The sequence below is a fragment of the Nilaparvata lugens genome, chromosome 13 (genome assembly GCF_014356525.2).
Source record: "Nilaparvata lugens isolate BPH chromosome 13, ASM1435652v1, whole genome shotgun sequence".
Lineage (NCBI taxonomy): Eukaryota > Metazoa > Arthropoda > Insecta > Hemiptera > Delphacidae > Nilaparvata > Nilaparvata lugens.
The window spans coordinates 3,618,009-3,634,529 of NC_052516.1; the positions used below are offsets into that span (position 1 = coordinate 3,618,009).

The 16,521-nt window shown below is 34.7% G+C and overlaps 1 protein-coding gene across 5 annotated transcripts in view; it reads right to left on the minus strand.

Annotated features, from left to right (window-relative positions):
• Positions 1-16,521, minus strand: part of LOC120353973 — a 258,109-nt gene that overhangs the window by 16,677 nt on the left and 224,911 nt on the right. For all 5 annotated transcript variants that reach the window (XM_039439598.1, XM_039439596.1, XM_039439597.1 and 2 more), the window contains one exon: positions 2,947-3,148. In XM_039439598.1, coding sequence (XP_039295532.1) covers positions 2,947-3,148 — 202 coding nt within the window. The remainder of the gene's footprint in view (positions 1-2,946; positions 3,149-16,521) is intronic.

Below are 16,521 nucleotides of genomic sequence, written 5' to 3' on the forward strand. Positions count from 1 at the left end.
GTCAATCTCTGATAAACTCAGTTCTTAGTGTTGAATGAAAAAGACTAAGAAGTTGTCAAAAAACCATTGATTTATTGATAATTAGAAAGACCGGTTTCGGTTATTACATCATTGTCAATATCTGATAAACTAAAAATAAATACAAGAGCAGCAGAATTTATACTAGTAGGCGAGTACTGCTAGTGGTCGAGAGCATGAACGCCTGCCATTGGCCTAGCTAGACAGTCTCCTCCCACTCAACGGTGTGACAAAATGGCGGCTTAAGCAACAGAATCGCCATGATAATAAAATTTACTTCCAGTACAAAATCAGTTCTTAGTCTTTTTCATTCAATATGAATAATTACCACAATATCAACTTCTCAACTACACAAAAAGTGATCACTCTGTGACAATATAACATATAACTGTGACAATATAACAACTCTGTGACAATAAATAAATAAATGTTTATTTCCCAACAAAAAACTAAAACTACAACATCAATTACACAAAATATTAGATAAATTACAATATTACATACAATAGTTAGTTACAAAAAAATTCTCATAATGTGTCCTCTACTTGTTTAGTTTTTTCAACAATATATCGAACAATAGTGACACAATTAGAATAGAGTACAATAGGAGTGATACATTGATATTAAAACACACAATATCATTATTCTTGAAAAAGTAACACTTCAATATTTTTGATCAATTTGAAACTCTGCAGTGAAATGTATAGTACTTCAATTTTAACATGTGTTCAAAACAGTGAGTGCTATCACATGAATGAGAATATACTTTCAAATTCACATAATTACTCACATAAATTTATTACCATTTTGCGTAAAAATCGTACAGCTTTCACAATTTTTTCACGCAGATTCAGTTCGAAACTGAATGCAGGGCCTAGAAAACAAGCATTGACTTTTCAATTTTGTGAGTTTCAGGATGATTTTCCGTGATATTTTCGGAAGAAAAATTAGATTATTACAATGATTTTCCTAGCAGATTCAGTTCGAAACTGAATGCAGGGCCTAGAAAACAAGCATTTACTTTCCAATTTTGTGAGACTCAGGATGATTTTCCTTGATATTTTTGAGAAAAATGTAATTATTACAATGATTTTCCTCGCTGATTCAGTTTGAAAGTGAATGCAGGGCCTAGAAAACAAGCATTGACTTTCCAATTTTGTGAGTCTCAGGATGAATTTCCTTGATATTTTTGGGAAAAAATTGGATTATTACAATGATTTCCCTTAATATTTTTAGAAAAGAAGTTGGATTATCACTATCATTTCGTAAAATTTTAAATGATTGAATAAATTGAGAATTTCCTATTTTTTTGGATGATGGGAGAGAAATTTTAAATCAGTGATTGAATAAATTGAGAATTTCCTATTTTTTTGGATGATGGGAGAAAAATTCTCACATTTTGAATGAAATAATTATTGAAGTAGGTCTCTGATGAATAGATGAATATTATGAACGTTAAACCAACAACTAACCCCAATTATTAAATGATTATTAAACATTCTGAACGCATACTTTTTTGTTTCTTATTGTTATTCATGTGAAAATGTGTTCTCAATTATTTAATTATTGAAATTGAAGAGTCCCAAAAATTAATCTATTCGACAAAACAATGACGAGAGTATCAAGAGATCTGAATATAGTATAAATTATTTCGAAATTCAATTATTATTGAGTTATGACTTATATTAGTGACAGAGTTGCCAATCACAACACTCAATCACACCCGGAACAAACCACAGGAGACTTCCACTCTCACATACTTTCTCTCTCACTCTCTCACACGCTCTCTCTCTCACAAATTCTATCATTCCCTCGCTCTCTGTCTCTCTTGCAACTTACCTCTCTCACACACTCTCTCTCTCTCTCTCTCTCTCTCTCTCTCTCATAAATGATATCACTCCCTCGCACTCTGTCTCTCTTGAAACTTACAAAGAGAATATAATAAACTTGAATAAGTTTCGTAATTGGTAACTTGCGAACAAAGTGGGCCTATAGCCTGAGCGGTCGTAAACACCTTTCAACAATGAACGAGACATCAACTTCGTCAGTGTTGAAAACTTTGTTGCTTTTGTTATTCTGTCTTCACCCTCTCTTATTATTTCCAAGATGTAGGCTATGTGCACACTGAGGCGTTCAGGCATTCCTGATTCCAGCTTTCTAAGGAGAATATTATTATGATCTATGTATCCACTCACTTTCCTTTTTAAGGCTACTGAAATTATTAAAACCCAATAACATTTATCTGATACCTTCTTATTCCATCATAACACAAATAGTTTCAACTCTTTTAGAGCCAATTTTCAAGTGTTATCACAGGTTTTATCACACTTCAGAACTGGTCTTGAAAAGTTACTACTCGTTCTGTTGTGATGAAATGGAAGTACTCAACTTGAATATCATTGATGTGTTTCATGTTGAGTGGCCGTAGTCGAGTGGATCAGATGCTAGCTTTATGATTCAGAGGCCCGGGTTCAAATCCCGGCCCGGGCAGATATTTATATCGGGCCAATCCCGTGTTTCGGATGGACACGTTAAGCCGTCGTTCCCGGCTGCCTAAAAAGCAGTCGTTAGGTCATGTCAGAGGCCCTGAAATCGATCAGTTGCGACCTGAAAACTCTGACACCAGACCTGAGCCAGCCAGGTCACTCGATATTATTATTATTATGTGTTTCATCTATATAATATCTATATGCTGAGAACGCTGCGACTAGCAACATCTGACTACTCTCTTTGTGCACAGATTCCATGCTTCTTCTTCTTTTTCTTGTTCTTGTTCTTCTTGTTCTCTTACTTCCTCTTCTTCTTCTTCTCCTTCTTCTTCTACATTATCAATCTAAATATTAAAAATATTTTAGAAATAATTTGAAAAAATACTAACCCCTTTTCATCGGTGGCATATTTTAGAAATAATTTTTAAAAAATACTAACCCCTCTCCATCGGCGGCGTGCTAAGCCACTGGCAGTTAGTGTCGCCCAGACTCTGCTGTTGTTTGGCTAGCAGGTGTACTGTCAGTGCAAATGTGATCAGCATCACTCCCAATGGGATGTAGAAGCTCACTATACTGCCTATCAACTTGTAGACCGGGTCTGGGATCTGGCACACGCCTTTCACTAGTACCTGGTTGTAGTCCTGTCAAAACAGAACAAAGCAAAAATGTTATTGAATGATAAAAAGTCTGGTGTGGCGCAATCACACAACTTCCCTTACCGTTATGAAAATTGATCACCTGACACTACACTTTTCCAATTTTATTTGAGAAAGTATCAAGTTAATTCGAGAAAGTATCAAGTTAATTTGAGAAAGTATCAAGTTAATTTGAGAAAGTATCAAGTTAATTTGAGAAAGTATCAAGTTAATTTGAGAAAGTATCAAGTTAATTTGAGAAAGTATCAAGTTAATTTGAGAAAGTATCAAGTTAAATTGAAAAAGTATCAATATTGTATTTGAGAATAATCACTTGTAATTGAGAGAATGTCAGATGTAAATGAGAATAGTCGATTCTATTTGGGAAGTCATCACATGTAATTGAGAATAGTGAATTGTATTTGAGAAATCGTCAAATGTAAATGAGAAGATATCAATTGAAAATGAGAAAATTATCCAATTGACATGTCGTGGCTCTTCTGTAGCCTACAGGTTTGATTTGAGCAGGAAAGGATACTGTACTACGTACACAGTATTCCAATTACTATCATAGACTTTGCATGGGGGCAAATTAATATTTTTAATGGTGAAATTATTTCCCCTGTACTGTTTATGAATGGTTAATGAGTATCATTTCTATGTATGTTGGCAACACGACTTTTGTCTCCAAACATTTTGTGAAATATTTCACTCGATGAAGATCAAATTCTCTATGTTCAAGGCGCAATTGAACTTTATCATCAATCAATTGAATCTCTTGATCAAGCAATTCAGCAATTCTTCATTGGATTTTGCGCCGCTTAAATATTTTTCATTTAAAAACTAAACGTTTTATTGGTATATTAAATATTATACTATCATATTATTTTTTGAGTACAATAATAAAAAATATGAGTGCTGGAAGCACTGGTTTTTTAAATCATTTTCCCAATTACAACTGACAACTTCTCGATTTCAAATCGTATGTTCTCGAATTGAAATGATAGTTTCTCGAATAAAATTCCCTATTCTCAACTACAAATGATGACTTCTCAAATACAAATGAATATTCTCAATTACAATATTAATACTTTCTCAAATATTGTTGGAAAAGGTGTAGTATTCAGGCGCATCTCAAGTCTACTATTCAAATATCTGAGCCAGCTGGTGACAGAACAATAAGGCTGGAGACACAAGAGGTCTGCTATCTCTTCATAGTGAATGATTTAATAGAATCAACAGTTGCCTACAGTTTGCAATTGAATAATAGCATTTTCTCGAATTTCGAGCTTATTTTCAATTTTAGGTGAAAATGTTACCGGACATTAATTGTAGAGAATTCCATGCTCAATCTTCCACACTTGAAATTTTTTGGTTAAATTGTATCTGAAGCCTGATAATTTGGAATCTAAAATCAAACTTTGCATAGATGGGGCGGAGTTCCTGAAAGTTTTACAGATATGGGACTTATGGCAGTTGATAGAGCTTATCAATGACTATTCTAGGTTTGAATTTGATCAGAATCGTTGGAGTCGTTTTCGAGAAAATCGCGAAAAAACCTGTTTTTGACAATATTTACGCCATCTTGAATTGCATGTGATCGAAATTGTTCGTGTCGGATTGTAAGGTCCTATTTGTCTTTTGAAACACAAGAAGAAATAGTAGAGAAATGTTGCAAGAATCCTTGTAGACTAGTGGAAAATTAGAACACAATATTTGCTAGAAGATATTTGAAGTTCAGTGGAGCAGAAAAAGATAACGTGAGATAATAGTAACAAAATGTTTCAAAATTCCTTGTAGACTTGTGGAACAGAATATGGAAAAATGAAGAGATTGTTACAAAATGTTACTAATAATTCTCCTGTAGACCTGTGGAACATTACAATACAAACACACATTGTTAGAATATGAGTGCACCAAATTTTAAACTTCAATTGAGGCTATTCAAGTAATTTTGTTATTTTTGTGATTTTCAGCCATTGCGTTACATGGGTTGCAGCTGCTCGTTTGAATATAAAGATCGACAAATTTATTTATTCTTGACAGAGAGAGAGAGAGAGAGAGAGAGAGAGAGAGAGAGAGAGAGAGAGAGAGAGAGAGAGAGAGAGAGAGAGAGAGAGAGAGAGAGTTTAAGAGTGAAAGAAGGAAAGAGAAAGCAGAGTGAGAGAGTAAAACAAGAGAAAAGATGGCTGAGAAAACCAGGTATGGAAACTGGGAGAGAGTGTTTTGAGTAGCTTGGAAAGGTAGTTTTCGAGAAGGCGGTTAAGCGAAACCCCATGGCATAGAGGGGTTTGTAATATGTAATATGTAATATTGAAGAGATTGCTACAAAATGTTACTAATAATTCTCTTGTAGACCTGTGGAACATTACAATACAAATATATTGTTAGAATATGGGTGTACAAAATTTTGAACCTTAATTGAGGCTATTCAAGTAATTTTGTTATTTTTGTGATTTTCAACCATTGCGTTCCATGGGTTGCAGCTGCTCGTTTGAATATAAAGATCGACAAATTTATTTATTCTTGACAGAGAGGGAGTGAGAGAGTTTAAGAGTGGAAGAAGGAAAGAGAAAGCAGAGTGAGAGAGTAAAACAAGAGAGAAGATGGCTGAGAAAACCAGGTATGGAAACTGGGAGAGAGTGTTTTAAGAAGCTTAGAAAGGTAGTTTTCAAGAAGGGGGTTAACCGAAACCCCATGGCAGAGAGGTTTGATACCACTTCTATCGAAAAAGTTTTGTAGCAATTCCTTTCTACTTATTTTCACTTTTCTTCCTCATCATCTTCTTCTAGTACATCAACTTTCCCTTTTCATTCTTTTTTTCTTCCTTTCATATTCGTTTCACGTACATTTAGTGGAAGGTTTCACCACTATAGAAAAAAGTAAACCAATATCAACAGATGGATGGCAGAACTCTGATTTTATCAGATGAACACAAGTCATGATGTAATCATATTATTAGTTTTCCGTACAGTCTTACGTGGATGGAAAGTGTTATTCCGAAGGTAACTTTCCGAAGGTAAGATATACAAAAATTCAATGATATCCTATACTATTAAACCAGCAACTTCTGTTTATATGTTTATATGTTCAGATGTTTAGATGTTTAGATGTTTAGATGTTTAGATGTTTAGATGTTTAGATGTTTAGATGTTTAGATGTTTAGATGTTTAGATGTTTAGATGTTTAGATGTTTAGATGTTTAGATGTTTAGATGTTTAGATGTTTAGATGTTTAGATGTTTAGATGTTCAGATGTTTAGATGTTTAGATGTTTAGATGTTTAGATGTTTAGATGTTTAGATGTTTAGATGTTTAAATGTTTAGATGTTTATATGTTTGTATTTCACTGGATCTCGAGAACGGCTCTATAAGGCCAGTCATGAATAGCTCAGACCAGCCTGGCCTGTGATGAACCTGTATAAACAATTCATAAAATTCTTAGAATTCATAGGAACGGTAAAAAATCAATTTTACGGAAATCGATGTACATGTAACTGGATTTAGAAGATCAATACGATAATGTTCTCTATCACAATTTAATCATAGAAATGTTTAAGTGAAAACGTTGGGCGCAAACCTTTTGCCATGAGGAGACAAATAAATTTATGAAAAGCTTGATAGCTTGAATAGTGATCTGATATTTGTTACACGTTTTTATTCTAAGACATAATATGTCTTAGACTAATTTTTAATGTTTGTTCAATCGGCAGGAAAACTTTGGTTTTTCAAAGTTATCTTACTCCCTTATTTTGGGGTATTTTCAGAAATCAAGATAAATAACCTACCAAATTTCCTACACGAATACAGTGTAAGTTGTATTATAATAGCTACAGTACTTACGTACTGTATAGTACAGTACCTGTTCGTTTTTACCGTATAATTATATGATAATAGAAAGCTTTATTAAAAACAGCCATAACATCCTTGTTTTCGGATATTTTCGAAAACGGGACTTGCGCTTTAAAGAACTTGGGGTCGTTGAATCCAAATCCGAAATCAGAAATCTTCTATCTATATTTTTAAGGAAGTTAGACTTTGAGAAAAAAGTGATGAGTCATACTTTGAGCAAACGTCGGCAAAGTTTTTAGATCTTGCCTCTGCTTGCCTCGAGGGGAAAAGACGTGACAAAACGAGGTTCCTGGATAGGAGTCACCATGTGAAAGACACGATTTGACTCAATGTACTTCGACAAAAAAACGTGAACACTGTTCAGTGTTCAAGTTGCACGTCTCCTATCGTGTGAAAGTAGCCTAACGATTCTCATGAAATTCAGAACATGGTGGGTTTATAATATAAAGATTCAATTGCACTAGGTCTCATCCCTGAGAAAACTTGCTGAAGGACATTAAGAGGATAATTATTATTCATCCTTGGAAAAACAGCTGATAATAATTATGTTGTCGTCTGTTGGTGATGGAAGTGAGTGAGCGAGTTCATGTGTGTGGGACTGTGTCAAAATTATGACTCAGCTGTTGAACCTTTGTAATCATTCAATCAGGTACTTAGTGCCGGTTGCAAAAAAGCCACGGTTATTTTCAATCCTGATTAATTCTTGTGGATCCATATTTTTGAAATGGTCTTCTCTGATTTGGTTCACGTGAAGTTAATCAGGATTACAGTTTAACCGGCTTTTGTGCAACTGGGCCTTTGTGAGGGAAAGTTTTGCATTCCTCTGGGAATCGCCCTCAATTTACTGTGGTTAGATAGAACATTTCTGTATGAATGTTATGAATTTTATTATAATTTCTTCTTTCGTAATAATTTTTTTTATGCTTTTGTACTCCAGAGCGAAGCTTGGTCCCCGATATTTATATTTAGGTGCATACAGACTTATGCGCCACGAACACGCGCATTTTACTTCTCATCACTATCTCAATTATTATATGTTTATATGTTTATATGTTCATATTTTTGTTATTATGTTCCGCATTTACAGCGAAACGCAGCAATAGATTTTCATGAATTTTGACAGGTATGTTCCTGTCGACGTATACATACGGTTTTTTGAAATAAATTTTGCATTTTAAGGATAATAAACGTGTAATAATGAACATGTCACAAGGGTTTTGTCACGGGTATCGAGTGGATTATATGCTCTTAGAGAAATGTCTCCCTTCTGTAAAATGGAAACGCGGAAAATGATTTATTTTGCCTACATACACTTTATAATATCCTTTGGTATAAGTCTTTATGGATCTACTTCAAATCAGAACATGGATTCAATTCTCAAAGCTGTTAAAAAATCAGGAAGATATGAACATGCCTTTTCCCTTTTTCAAGATATAAAATGCTTGCCACTAAGATACATATATGTATTCAAAGTTTTATACCTATTCTTTGTAATGTCTGGAAACAGTGGTCAGGCACTTTTCAGGGAGAGAACAAATTATCAAACTAGGAGAGTCACTTCTGATCTGCTAAGGCTTCCCAGGTCATATACCACTTGTTTCCAGAAATCGTTTGTATTTCTAGGTCCGAAATTTTTCAATAATTTACCTTTTGAGGCAAAGAGAATTGATAATAGGAAAATGTTCAAATATTACATTCTTAAATGGCTTAGAAATATCTTGCCTGATTGTTTAGAACACATGTTTTTTATTCATTCTTAGTTTTCGACATAATAATTATTATAGTTGTTGAAAATCATATCAAAAAGTAATTAAGCCCAAACTGGAAATGTATGAGAGGTGAGTGAATGTGTGAGTGTGAGTTTTCATTTTTATCTTGCCCAAAAAATGTTTTTTTTCTTCTCTCTGATTTTATTCAATTATAGTATAAGCACTCCTGCTTGCACGCGTTAAGCATTATATGCTTACAGCAAGCTAGAAATACTCTCAAAAAAGCTTTGTTTTTTCTTCATAATACATCATACACGTAGAAAGCCTTATTACATAAATTATATTTTATACAATTTCTTCAGTGCACATTGTATTTTATTTCCATTTTTGATGTTTGATGTATTTGATTTTTGAATCAGAATAAAAACAATTTGAATTTGAATTTGAATCTGATGATTAAAATTGCAGAAAATATTATTGAAAAGAAATTGATATCTAAAATCATGAAAAGTGAGAAATGAAGTTAGTAGGAAATCAGCATTACGGTAGTATATTTTGTTAATTTCAACACACCGATTTTTCGCCAACACGATAACACAGAATGTTCTCTGATAAGTTGATTGGATTGGCGTATCGACGCCAGCCAGACCTGATAACAGCGCTCACACTCACATTCCGGGACCACACGTCACGGTACGATAGGACAGAAAGCTCTATGTTTATTAAGGATTTTTTCTAGATATTTAAAATTGATGAATTATTTATCGATTTTTGAGAAAACATAACAACAATGATATCCGAGCAGAGCTAGGAATTTACAGCTTGTTGGAAAAAATCACACAATACCGGAAGCAGTGGAAAGACCATGTGGAAAGAATGCCGGCAGAAAGGCTTCCACTACAGATATTGAATTATAAACCGGCAGGGAAAAGATCTATTGGTAGGCCACGGAAGAGATGGCAATAAATACACTAGTTGTATATATTATAGCTGTTCGGACGTTATATGAATGTTCCCCTTTGTCTGGCGTTGTGTGGTGGAGGGGGCAATTATACGGTGATGCGCAAAACATAATTGTGGCCAGTCGTCGATTGACAGCCAATTGAACAGCTCACCTCTCGTAATGTCGATTTTTGCAAAGTGATCTATTGATTATTTATTGTGATTTATTACAAGTGTCGTCTCGTCTCGTATCGTGATCTGGACCCGGGATCCTGGAAGCAAGGAGGATTTGGACATGAAGGTAGGCCTATGTTATTGTGCACTTAGCCATTTTAATTGTTCAAATTGCTACCCGACGCCAGACAACCCAAAAGTTCTCGAATGTAATATTGATACAGTCCACAAACCAGAGTGCTGTTTGAGCCAGCCTCTGTCGATTAAACAATAGCGTAATTTTGTAATAATTGAAATATAGATACTAATAAGCTGTTTGTAAGTCGGAACAGGCATTAACCCTTGTACGTAAGATGATGATGAACATAACAACAGGTCAATGTAACTTACTGTGCGCGAGGTCTACTGCTCACAGAACTACTAGTACAAACTAATTATTCACTATCTCGTATCTCTCCTGATTGGACAATGACAGTTTGTGATGTAACCGTGCATTCAGCCAGTAGACGGCAGCACATGTCGGCTCATATTTTAAACTCCGCCTACTCTCTCCTCTCATTGGTCGACTGATTGTAATGTGTCTAATTCTCAACTCTGTCAATGGGTAGCAGCATGTCCTGGGTTGTGAATTTAGATGGGAGTGTCACGTCTTGAATTTCAAATTGGAATCCAAATATGGAGGATTTTAAAAGGAAGAGAAAGGAAAACAACAAGGAAAAAGTCTTCAAAAAATTTGGGAAAAAAAGGAAATCCTGCACTAGATCCATGAACTGTATGACGAAACATTTCAACGGAGATTTGAAGTAAGGAAGAGAAAGGAAATTTAGGGGGAAGGGATGTGAGAAAGAAGGAGAACAGAAGTGAAAGAGGGAGAGGAAGAAGAAGGAGAAATGAGGTGGAAGAGGAGGAGGAGTAGGAGGATGAGAAGGGTGAGTGGGAGTAGTAGGAGGAGGAGTAGGAGGATGAAGAGGAAAAAGAAGAAGGAACAGGAGGAAAAGAAGAAGAACAACAACAACAAAATGAAAAACAAGAAGAAGAAGAAGAAGAAAAAGAAGAAGAAAAAGGAGAAGGAGAAGGAGAAGGTGAAGGAGAAGGAGAAGGAGAAGGAGAAGGAGAAGGAGAAGGAGAAGGAGAAGAAGAAGAAGGAAGAAGAAGAAGAAGAAGAAGAAGAAGAAGAAGAAGAAGAAAAAGAAGAGAAGAAGAAGAAGAAGAAGAAGAAGAAGAAGAAGAAGAAGAAGAAGAAGAAGAAGAAGCAGGAGTAGAAGAAGGAGAAGAAAGATGGGTAGAAGAAGAAGAGGAAGAAGAAGAAGAAATAGAAGAGGAAAAATACAACAAAAAACTGATGTATGGGGATTATCTATGCAGAATATTGTTGCTGAAAGGAAAGATTACTTTAGGGAATTCGACTCGTGTTCTTGGAAATGTTATCAGAACGCATCTCGAAAGCCAATATTTGGCTGACAGAATGAGAAAATAACGGCTTCAGTTAGAAAGAGATGAACGTACTAGTCACAGAAGACAAAGATTGTGAGAGAAAGATGAAATTGTGTTGGATTATTATCACTTCCTGTCAGATGTGTTGGATATTGAATTATTATCACATCCTGTCAGAAATTTTTCATCAACTTCACTCGATCTGAATATTTTTGATCAACTCATCAATAATATTGTTTAGTGAGAATATATTGCTGTTTGTATCTTCCAATTTCATGATATACGGTTTTTATTGTGTTCATAGTTATGATTTATTATGATAATAACATAGAGAAACAATAGCGTATGTAGATATCCCATGGTATGGGGAATTTATGTTGAAACTTTTACTATTATCTCAAGCCGATTACTGTCAATTATTGTCAATTTTTACTGTTTTGTTGGGGTGATAGTGTATGAACGGCACAATTTGAGAGACTACCAGCGTCACACAGCTGCATAGGAAAGAACTACGTGAACTATCGGCTTGGGATAACAGTGAAAGTTGCGACATAAACGCCCTATACCATGGGATATCTACTTATGCCCTAACGCCCTATATCTACTTATGCTATCGTTTCTCTATGATAATAATTATCATAATTTATTACAATGAAGAAATTTGTGAAATTGAATCGGGAACAGTTTTGGGCTATGATGCCTGTTCCCATACCTGTATGCATTTTGCAAAATAAATAAAATAGTTCATTATTTGCAGTATTTGGTGCCGGTTGTACAAAAAACCGGTTAAATTTTATTTGTGATTAATTCCAAGAGAACCGATCGGAGAAGCCGTCTTTAGAAAAAGGCCTTCTTTGGTTGGTTCTCGTGAAATTAATCACTGTTAGAATTTAACCGGCTTTTGTGTAACTGGGCCCTAGTCTTCCTATTGTTGAGATTCATGTCATCCATGATAAGGTCCACGTTCTGATGACAGTAAAGAGAAAGATGGGGGAACAGCGTTGCCAAATCTCTGCCTCGCCACTGCCTTCTATAGAGGAAATTATAATAACATTCATAATATTCATACAGTAATGCTCTATCTAATCACAGTAAATTGATATTATTCCCAGAGGAATGCGAAAATTTCCCTCACAAAGGCCCAGTTGCAAAAAATCCGGTTAAATTTTAATCCTGATTAACTTCATGTGAACCAAATCAGAGAAGACCACTTCAAAAAGATGGATCGACTGGAATTAATCAGGATTGAAAACAACCCGGCTTTTTTTTGCAACCGGCACTAAGTACCTGATTGAATGATTACAAAAGTTCAACAGCTGAGTCATAATTTTGACACAGTCCCACACACATGAACTCGCTCACTCACTTCCATCACCAACAGACGACAAAATAATCATTATCAACTGTTTTTCCAAGGATGAATAATAATAATAATTATTGAAGGATGAATAATAATTATCCTTTTGATGTCCTTCAGCGAGTTTTTCTAGGGATGAGACCTAGTGCAATCGAATCTTCATATTATAAACCTACTATGTTCTGAATTTCGTGAGAATCGTTAGAGCCGTTTTCGAGATCCGGGTGGAATACAAACATATAAACAGAAGTTGCTCGTTTAATAGTACAGGATTATATCTTTGCCACAATTGTATTTATTGTATGTGAAATATTTCTTCTATGTTTGGTTTTAAAGCATCTAAATTTGAAAATCTACTCTATGAAAATGATTAAGGACTGAAAATTATGTGAAGTGAACAACTACAAGACTTAACCTATTTTGGACTATGTGTAAACTTATCTAAATTTGGGAGAGGAATAGCACAAGGTTACCTTCTTTCTCTCCCTATCATTTTGATGATGTACTTATTGTATCAATCAATAAATAATGAAGAATGGCGTATATTCTTTATTATTTATTGATTCATACAATAAGTACATCATCAAAATGATAGGAAGAGAAAAAAAGGTAAAAGTATAACGTGGACTTCACCATAGAGTCAGCATCTCATCATTGGTTTGCTATCCTTATCTGTAATCAGACAAAGCACATAGCTCTATCTTTTTTCAACTCAGTACCGTTGCCACATCGTGATCATTATTTTGAATGTAAGGCATTGATGACGTAATCCTTATTTTGAATGTAAGGCATTGATGACGTAATCCCAAGTGAAAGCCAAGAATTTGAAGTCGGTCTCACTTTACATAAATCATACATTCAACTCAATTTGTGAAAGAAAATATTCGTTGAATAAAAACACATCCACCCTTGTATTTATTGGGGAGAAAAATAAATCCATATCAGACTGAACAAGTCTTTGAACATTCTGAATTCAAAAGCATTGTGCAACTCAGCATATTTTCCTACAGATGAAAAGCAGTCACAGTTGAATTATCTTCAAATTGTCAGCAATAGTTAAAAGGGAGGCATTGATTGTATCCATAAGGAATACTGCCACCTTGCAGTGAATATCACCCCATATATTTATCAAAACATTACCAGTTCTTTATATACTTGTATATTATTTTGGCTTCTACATAGTTATAATGACTGTCCAGACGCTCAAAATAAACAGAGAGAGAGAGCTTTATATCACTCTATGTACTAAATGTCGAAACACTTTGAGTTCTTTATATACTTGTATAATATCGAGGACCGAGCTTCGCTCTGGAGTACAAAAGCATTAAAAATTTATCAAGAAAGAAGAAACTATTATAATATCCATAGTTCATAGAGAAATATTCTATTTAATCACAGTGATTTGAGATTAATTCCCAGAGGAATGCAAAAATTCCCCTCACAAAGGCCGGTTAAATTTTAATCCTGATTAATTTTGAAACCAATTAGAGAAGACCATTTCAAAAATATGGTTCTACTGGAATTATTTATTTATTTATTTATAAGGTTAGCAAAAAAAATACAAGAATCGGAAAAGAAAAAACAGGCTATTGCCTAAAACTTCTTCAATTTCCTAATTTAGTTTTAAATTGTCCAAATATTATAGATTATGTCCATTCGAATTTCTACACCAAATCACAATCTAAAATATAAATTAGAATAAATCAATAAATTAATCAGGATTAAAAAATAACCCGGTTTTTTGCAACCGGCACTGAGTACCTGACTGAATGATTACAAAAGTTCAACAGCTGAGTCTTAATTTTGACACAGTCCCACACACATGAACTCGCTCACTCACTTCCATCACCAACAGACGACGAGATAATTATTATCAGCTGTTTTCCCAAGGATGAATAATAAATCTTTTTAATGTCTTTCAGCGAGTTTTCCCAGGGATGAGACCTAGTGCAATCAAATTTTATAATTATAAACCTACTATGTTATGAATTTCGTATGAATCGTTAGAGCCGTTTTCGAGATCCGGTGAAATACAGACATATAAACATCTAAATAATCCAAGCATCTTAACATATGAACAGAAATTATTACTGGTTTAATAGTATAGGATTATTTTGGCCTCTACATATCTTTAATGCCGGTCCAGACGGTCAATATAAACGATAAAGGAGCTTTATATCTATATATATATAAAAGCGAAATGGCACTCACTCACTGACTGACTCACTCACTCGCAGAACTAAAAATTTACCGGACCAAAAACGTTCAAATTTGGTAGGTATGTTCAGTTGGCCTTCTAGAGGCGCACTAAGAAATCTTTTGGCAATATTTTAACTCTAAGGGTGGTTCTTAATGATTTAAAGTTCGTCTTTTAGCATGTATATTCTTCTTATTCTCTTAATCATAATTGAAAAATGTACAAACCATAATTATGTTAATATAGAACTATAATCTAGAGAGAGTACCTCTTCGAAACAGTTGTTAACTGTTAACTAAATTAATAATTTTGTCAGGTTGGCATTAAGTTGAGTTGACTTTGTTAGGTTGGCACCAAGTTGAAGATTGAAATGCATTTATCGCGGAAAAATTGATTGGGCACTGCTACTTCAATCAGAGCTATTCCTGGTAATAATATATTACTAGCCGTCAGGCTCGCTTCGCTCGCCATATCCGTTTAGCCAGACGTTTAGTCTGGACCCCCGACTGGATCGTCCTAACATATGATAAAAATGCTCAAATGAAAAATGCAGGCGAGCCTGCTAATCTCTTTCTTGGACAATCCAGTCGGGCGGAGCCCCCTGGCTAGACGGATATGACGAGGGAAGCGAGCCTGACGGCTAGTCACTGTATACTAGTTATCAAAACATTTTGAGTTCTTCATATACTTCTATATTATTTTGGCTTCTACATAGTCATAGAAACAACATCACATGAGCTTAATATTATTTACTCTTTCTTTTATGCTTAGAATAACTCCTACCTTGGAGGAGAGAACACGGGCCCCTTTCTTCTGTGTTCCTACATATTACTGTAGTTATGAAAACGTTTAGGATTTGTATTATATTATATATTTCAATATGAAATGTGTAGTAGAAAAAAACATACATATTCACTCCTTCTTACATGCAGGGAATCATTCCTACACACGGTAGTTATAAAAACATTCAGTATTTGTATTATATATTCAAATACATGTATATAGAGTTATCAAGAGGTTTTGAAACGGTTCCAATACAGTTGCAAAGATTATACACATTTCTATATATATAGTGCAATTCACTTTCATCCGTCAGAATTTCATATAGATAACATCAAATGGTCCCCATTTAAACAATTGTGACAAAGTGAGGGAAACTGGAAAAATCACTTTTCACGCTAGATTTATTTCAACTTTCATGTTTTTATGGAGTCGGATCAGTTTTGAGATGTCAGAATTGGGTGGATGGGGAGTGGTGATGTTATAAGTGGGGGAAGGTGACAGTTGAAAGTGAATCGTTGGGAACGTTTTATCGATAAGAGAATGGTTTCAAGTGTATTTGAATACTTTTTTCGTACAAGTTTAGTGAGAGCTCTCTTATATTTCGGTAAGTATTGGTGCGGATATAAAAGGGAGAATGAATGGTTGCAGGAGAGTGGACAGAGAAAGATATGGAGGAAGTAAACGGTTAAAGAAAGTTGGAGGGAGAAAGAGATGGAGGAAGTAAACGGTTAAAGAAAGTTGGAGGGAGAAAGAGATGGAGGAAGTAAACGGTTGAAGAAAGTTGGAGGGAGAAAGAGATGGAGGAAGTAAACGGTTAAAGTAAGTTGGAGGGAGAAAGAGATGGAGGAAGAAATGGAGAGAATCAAATTGAATTGAATTGCTGCCTTTAGAGAGGTCCTTCATATTGCTGCCTGAGAGTGAAACGCAAGAAG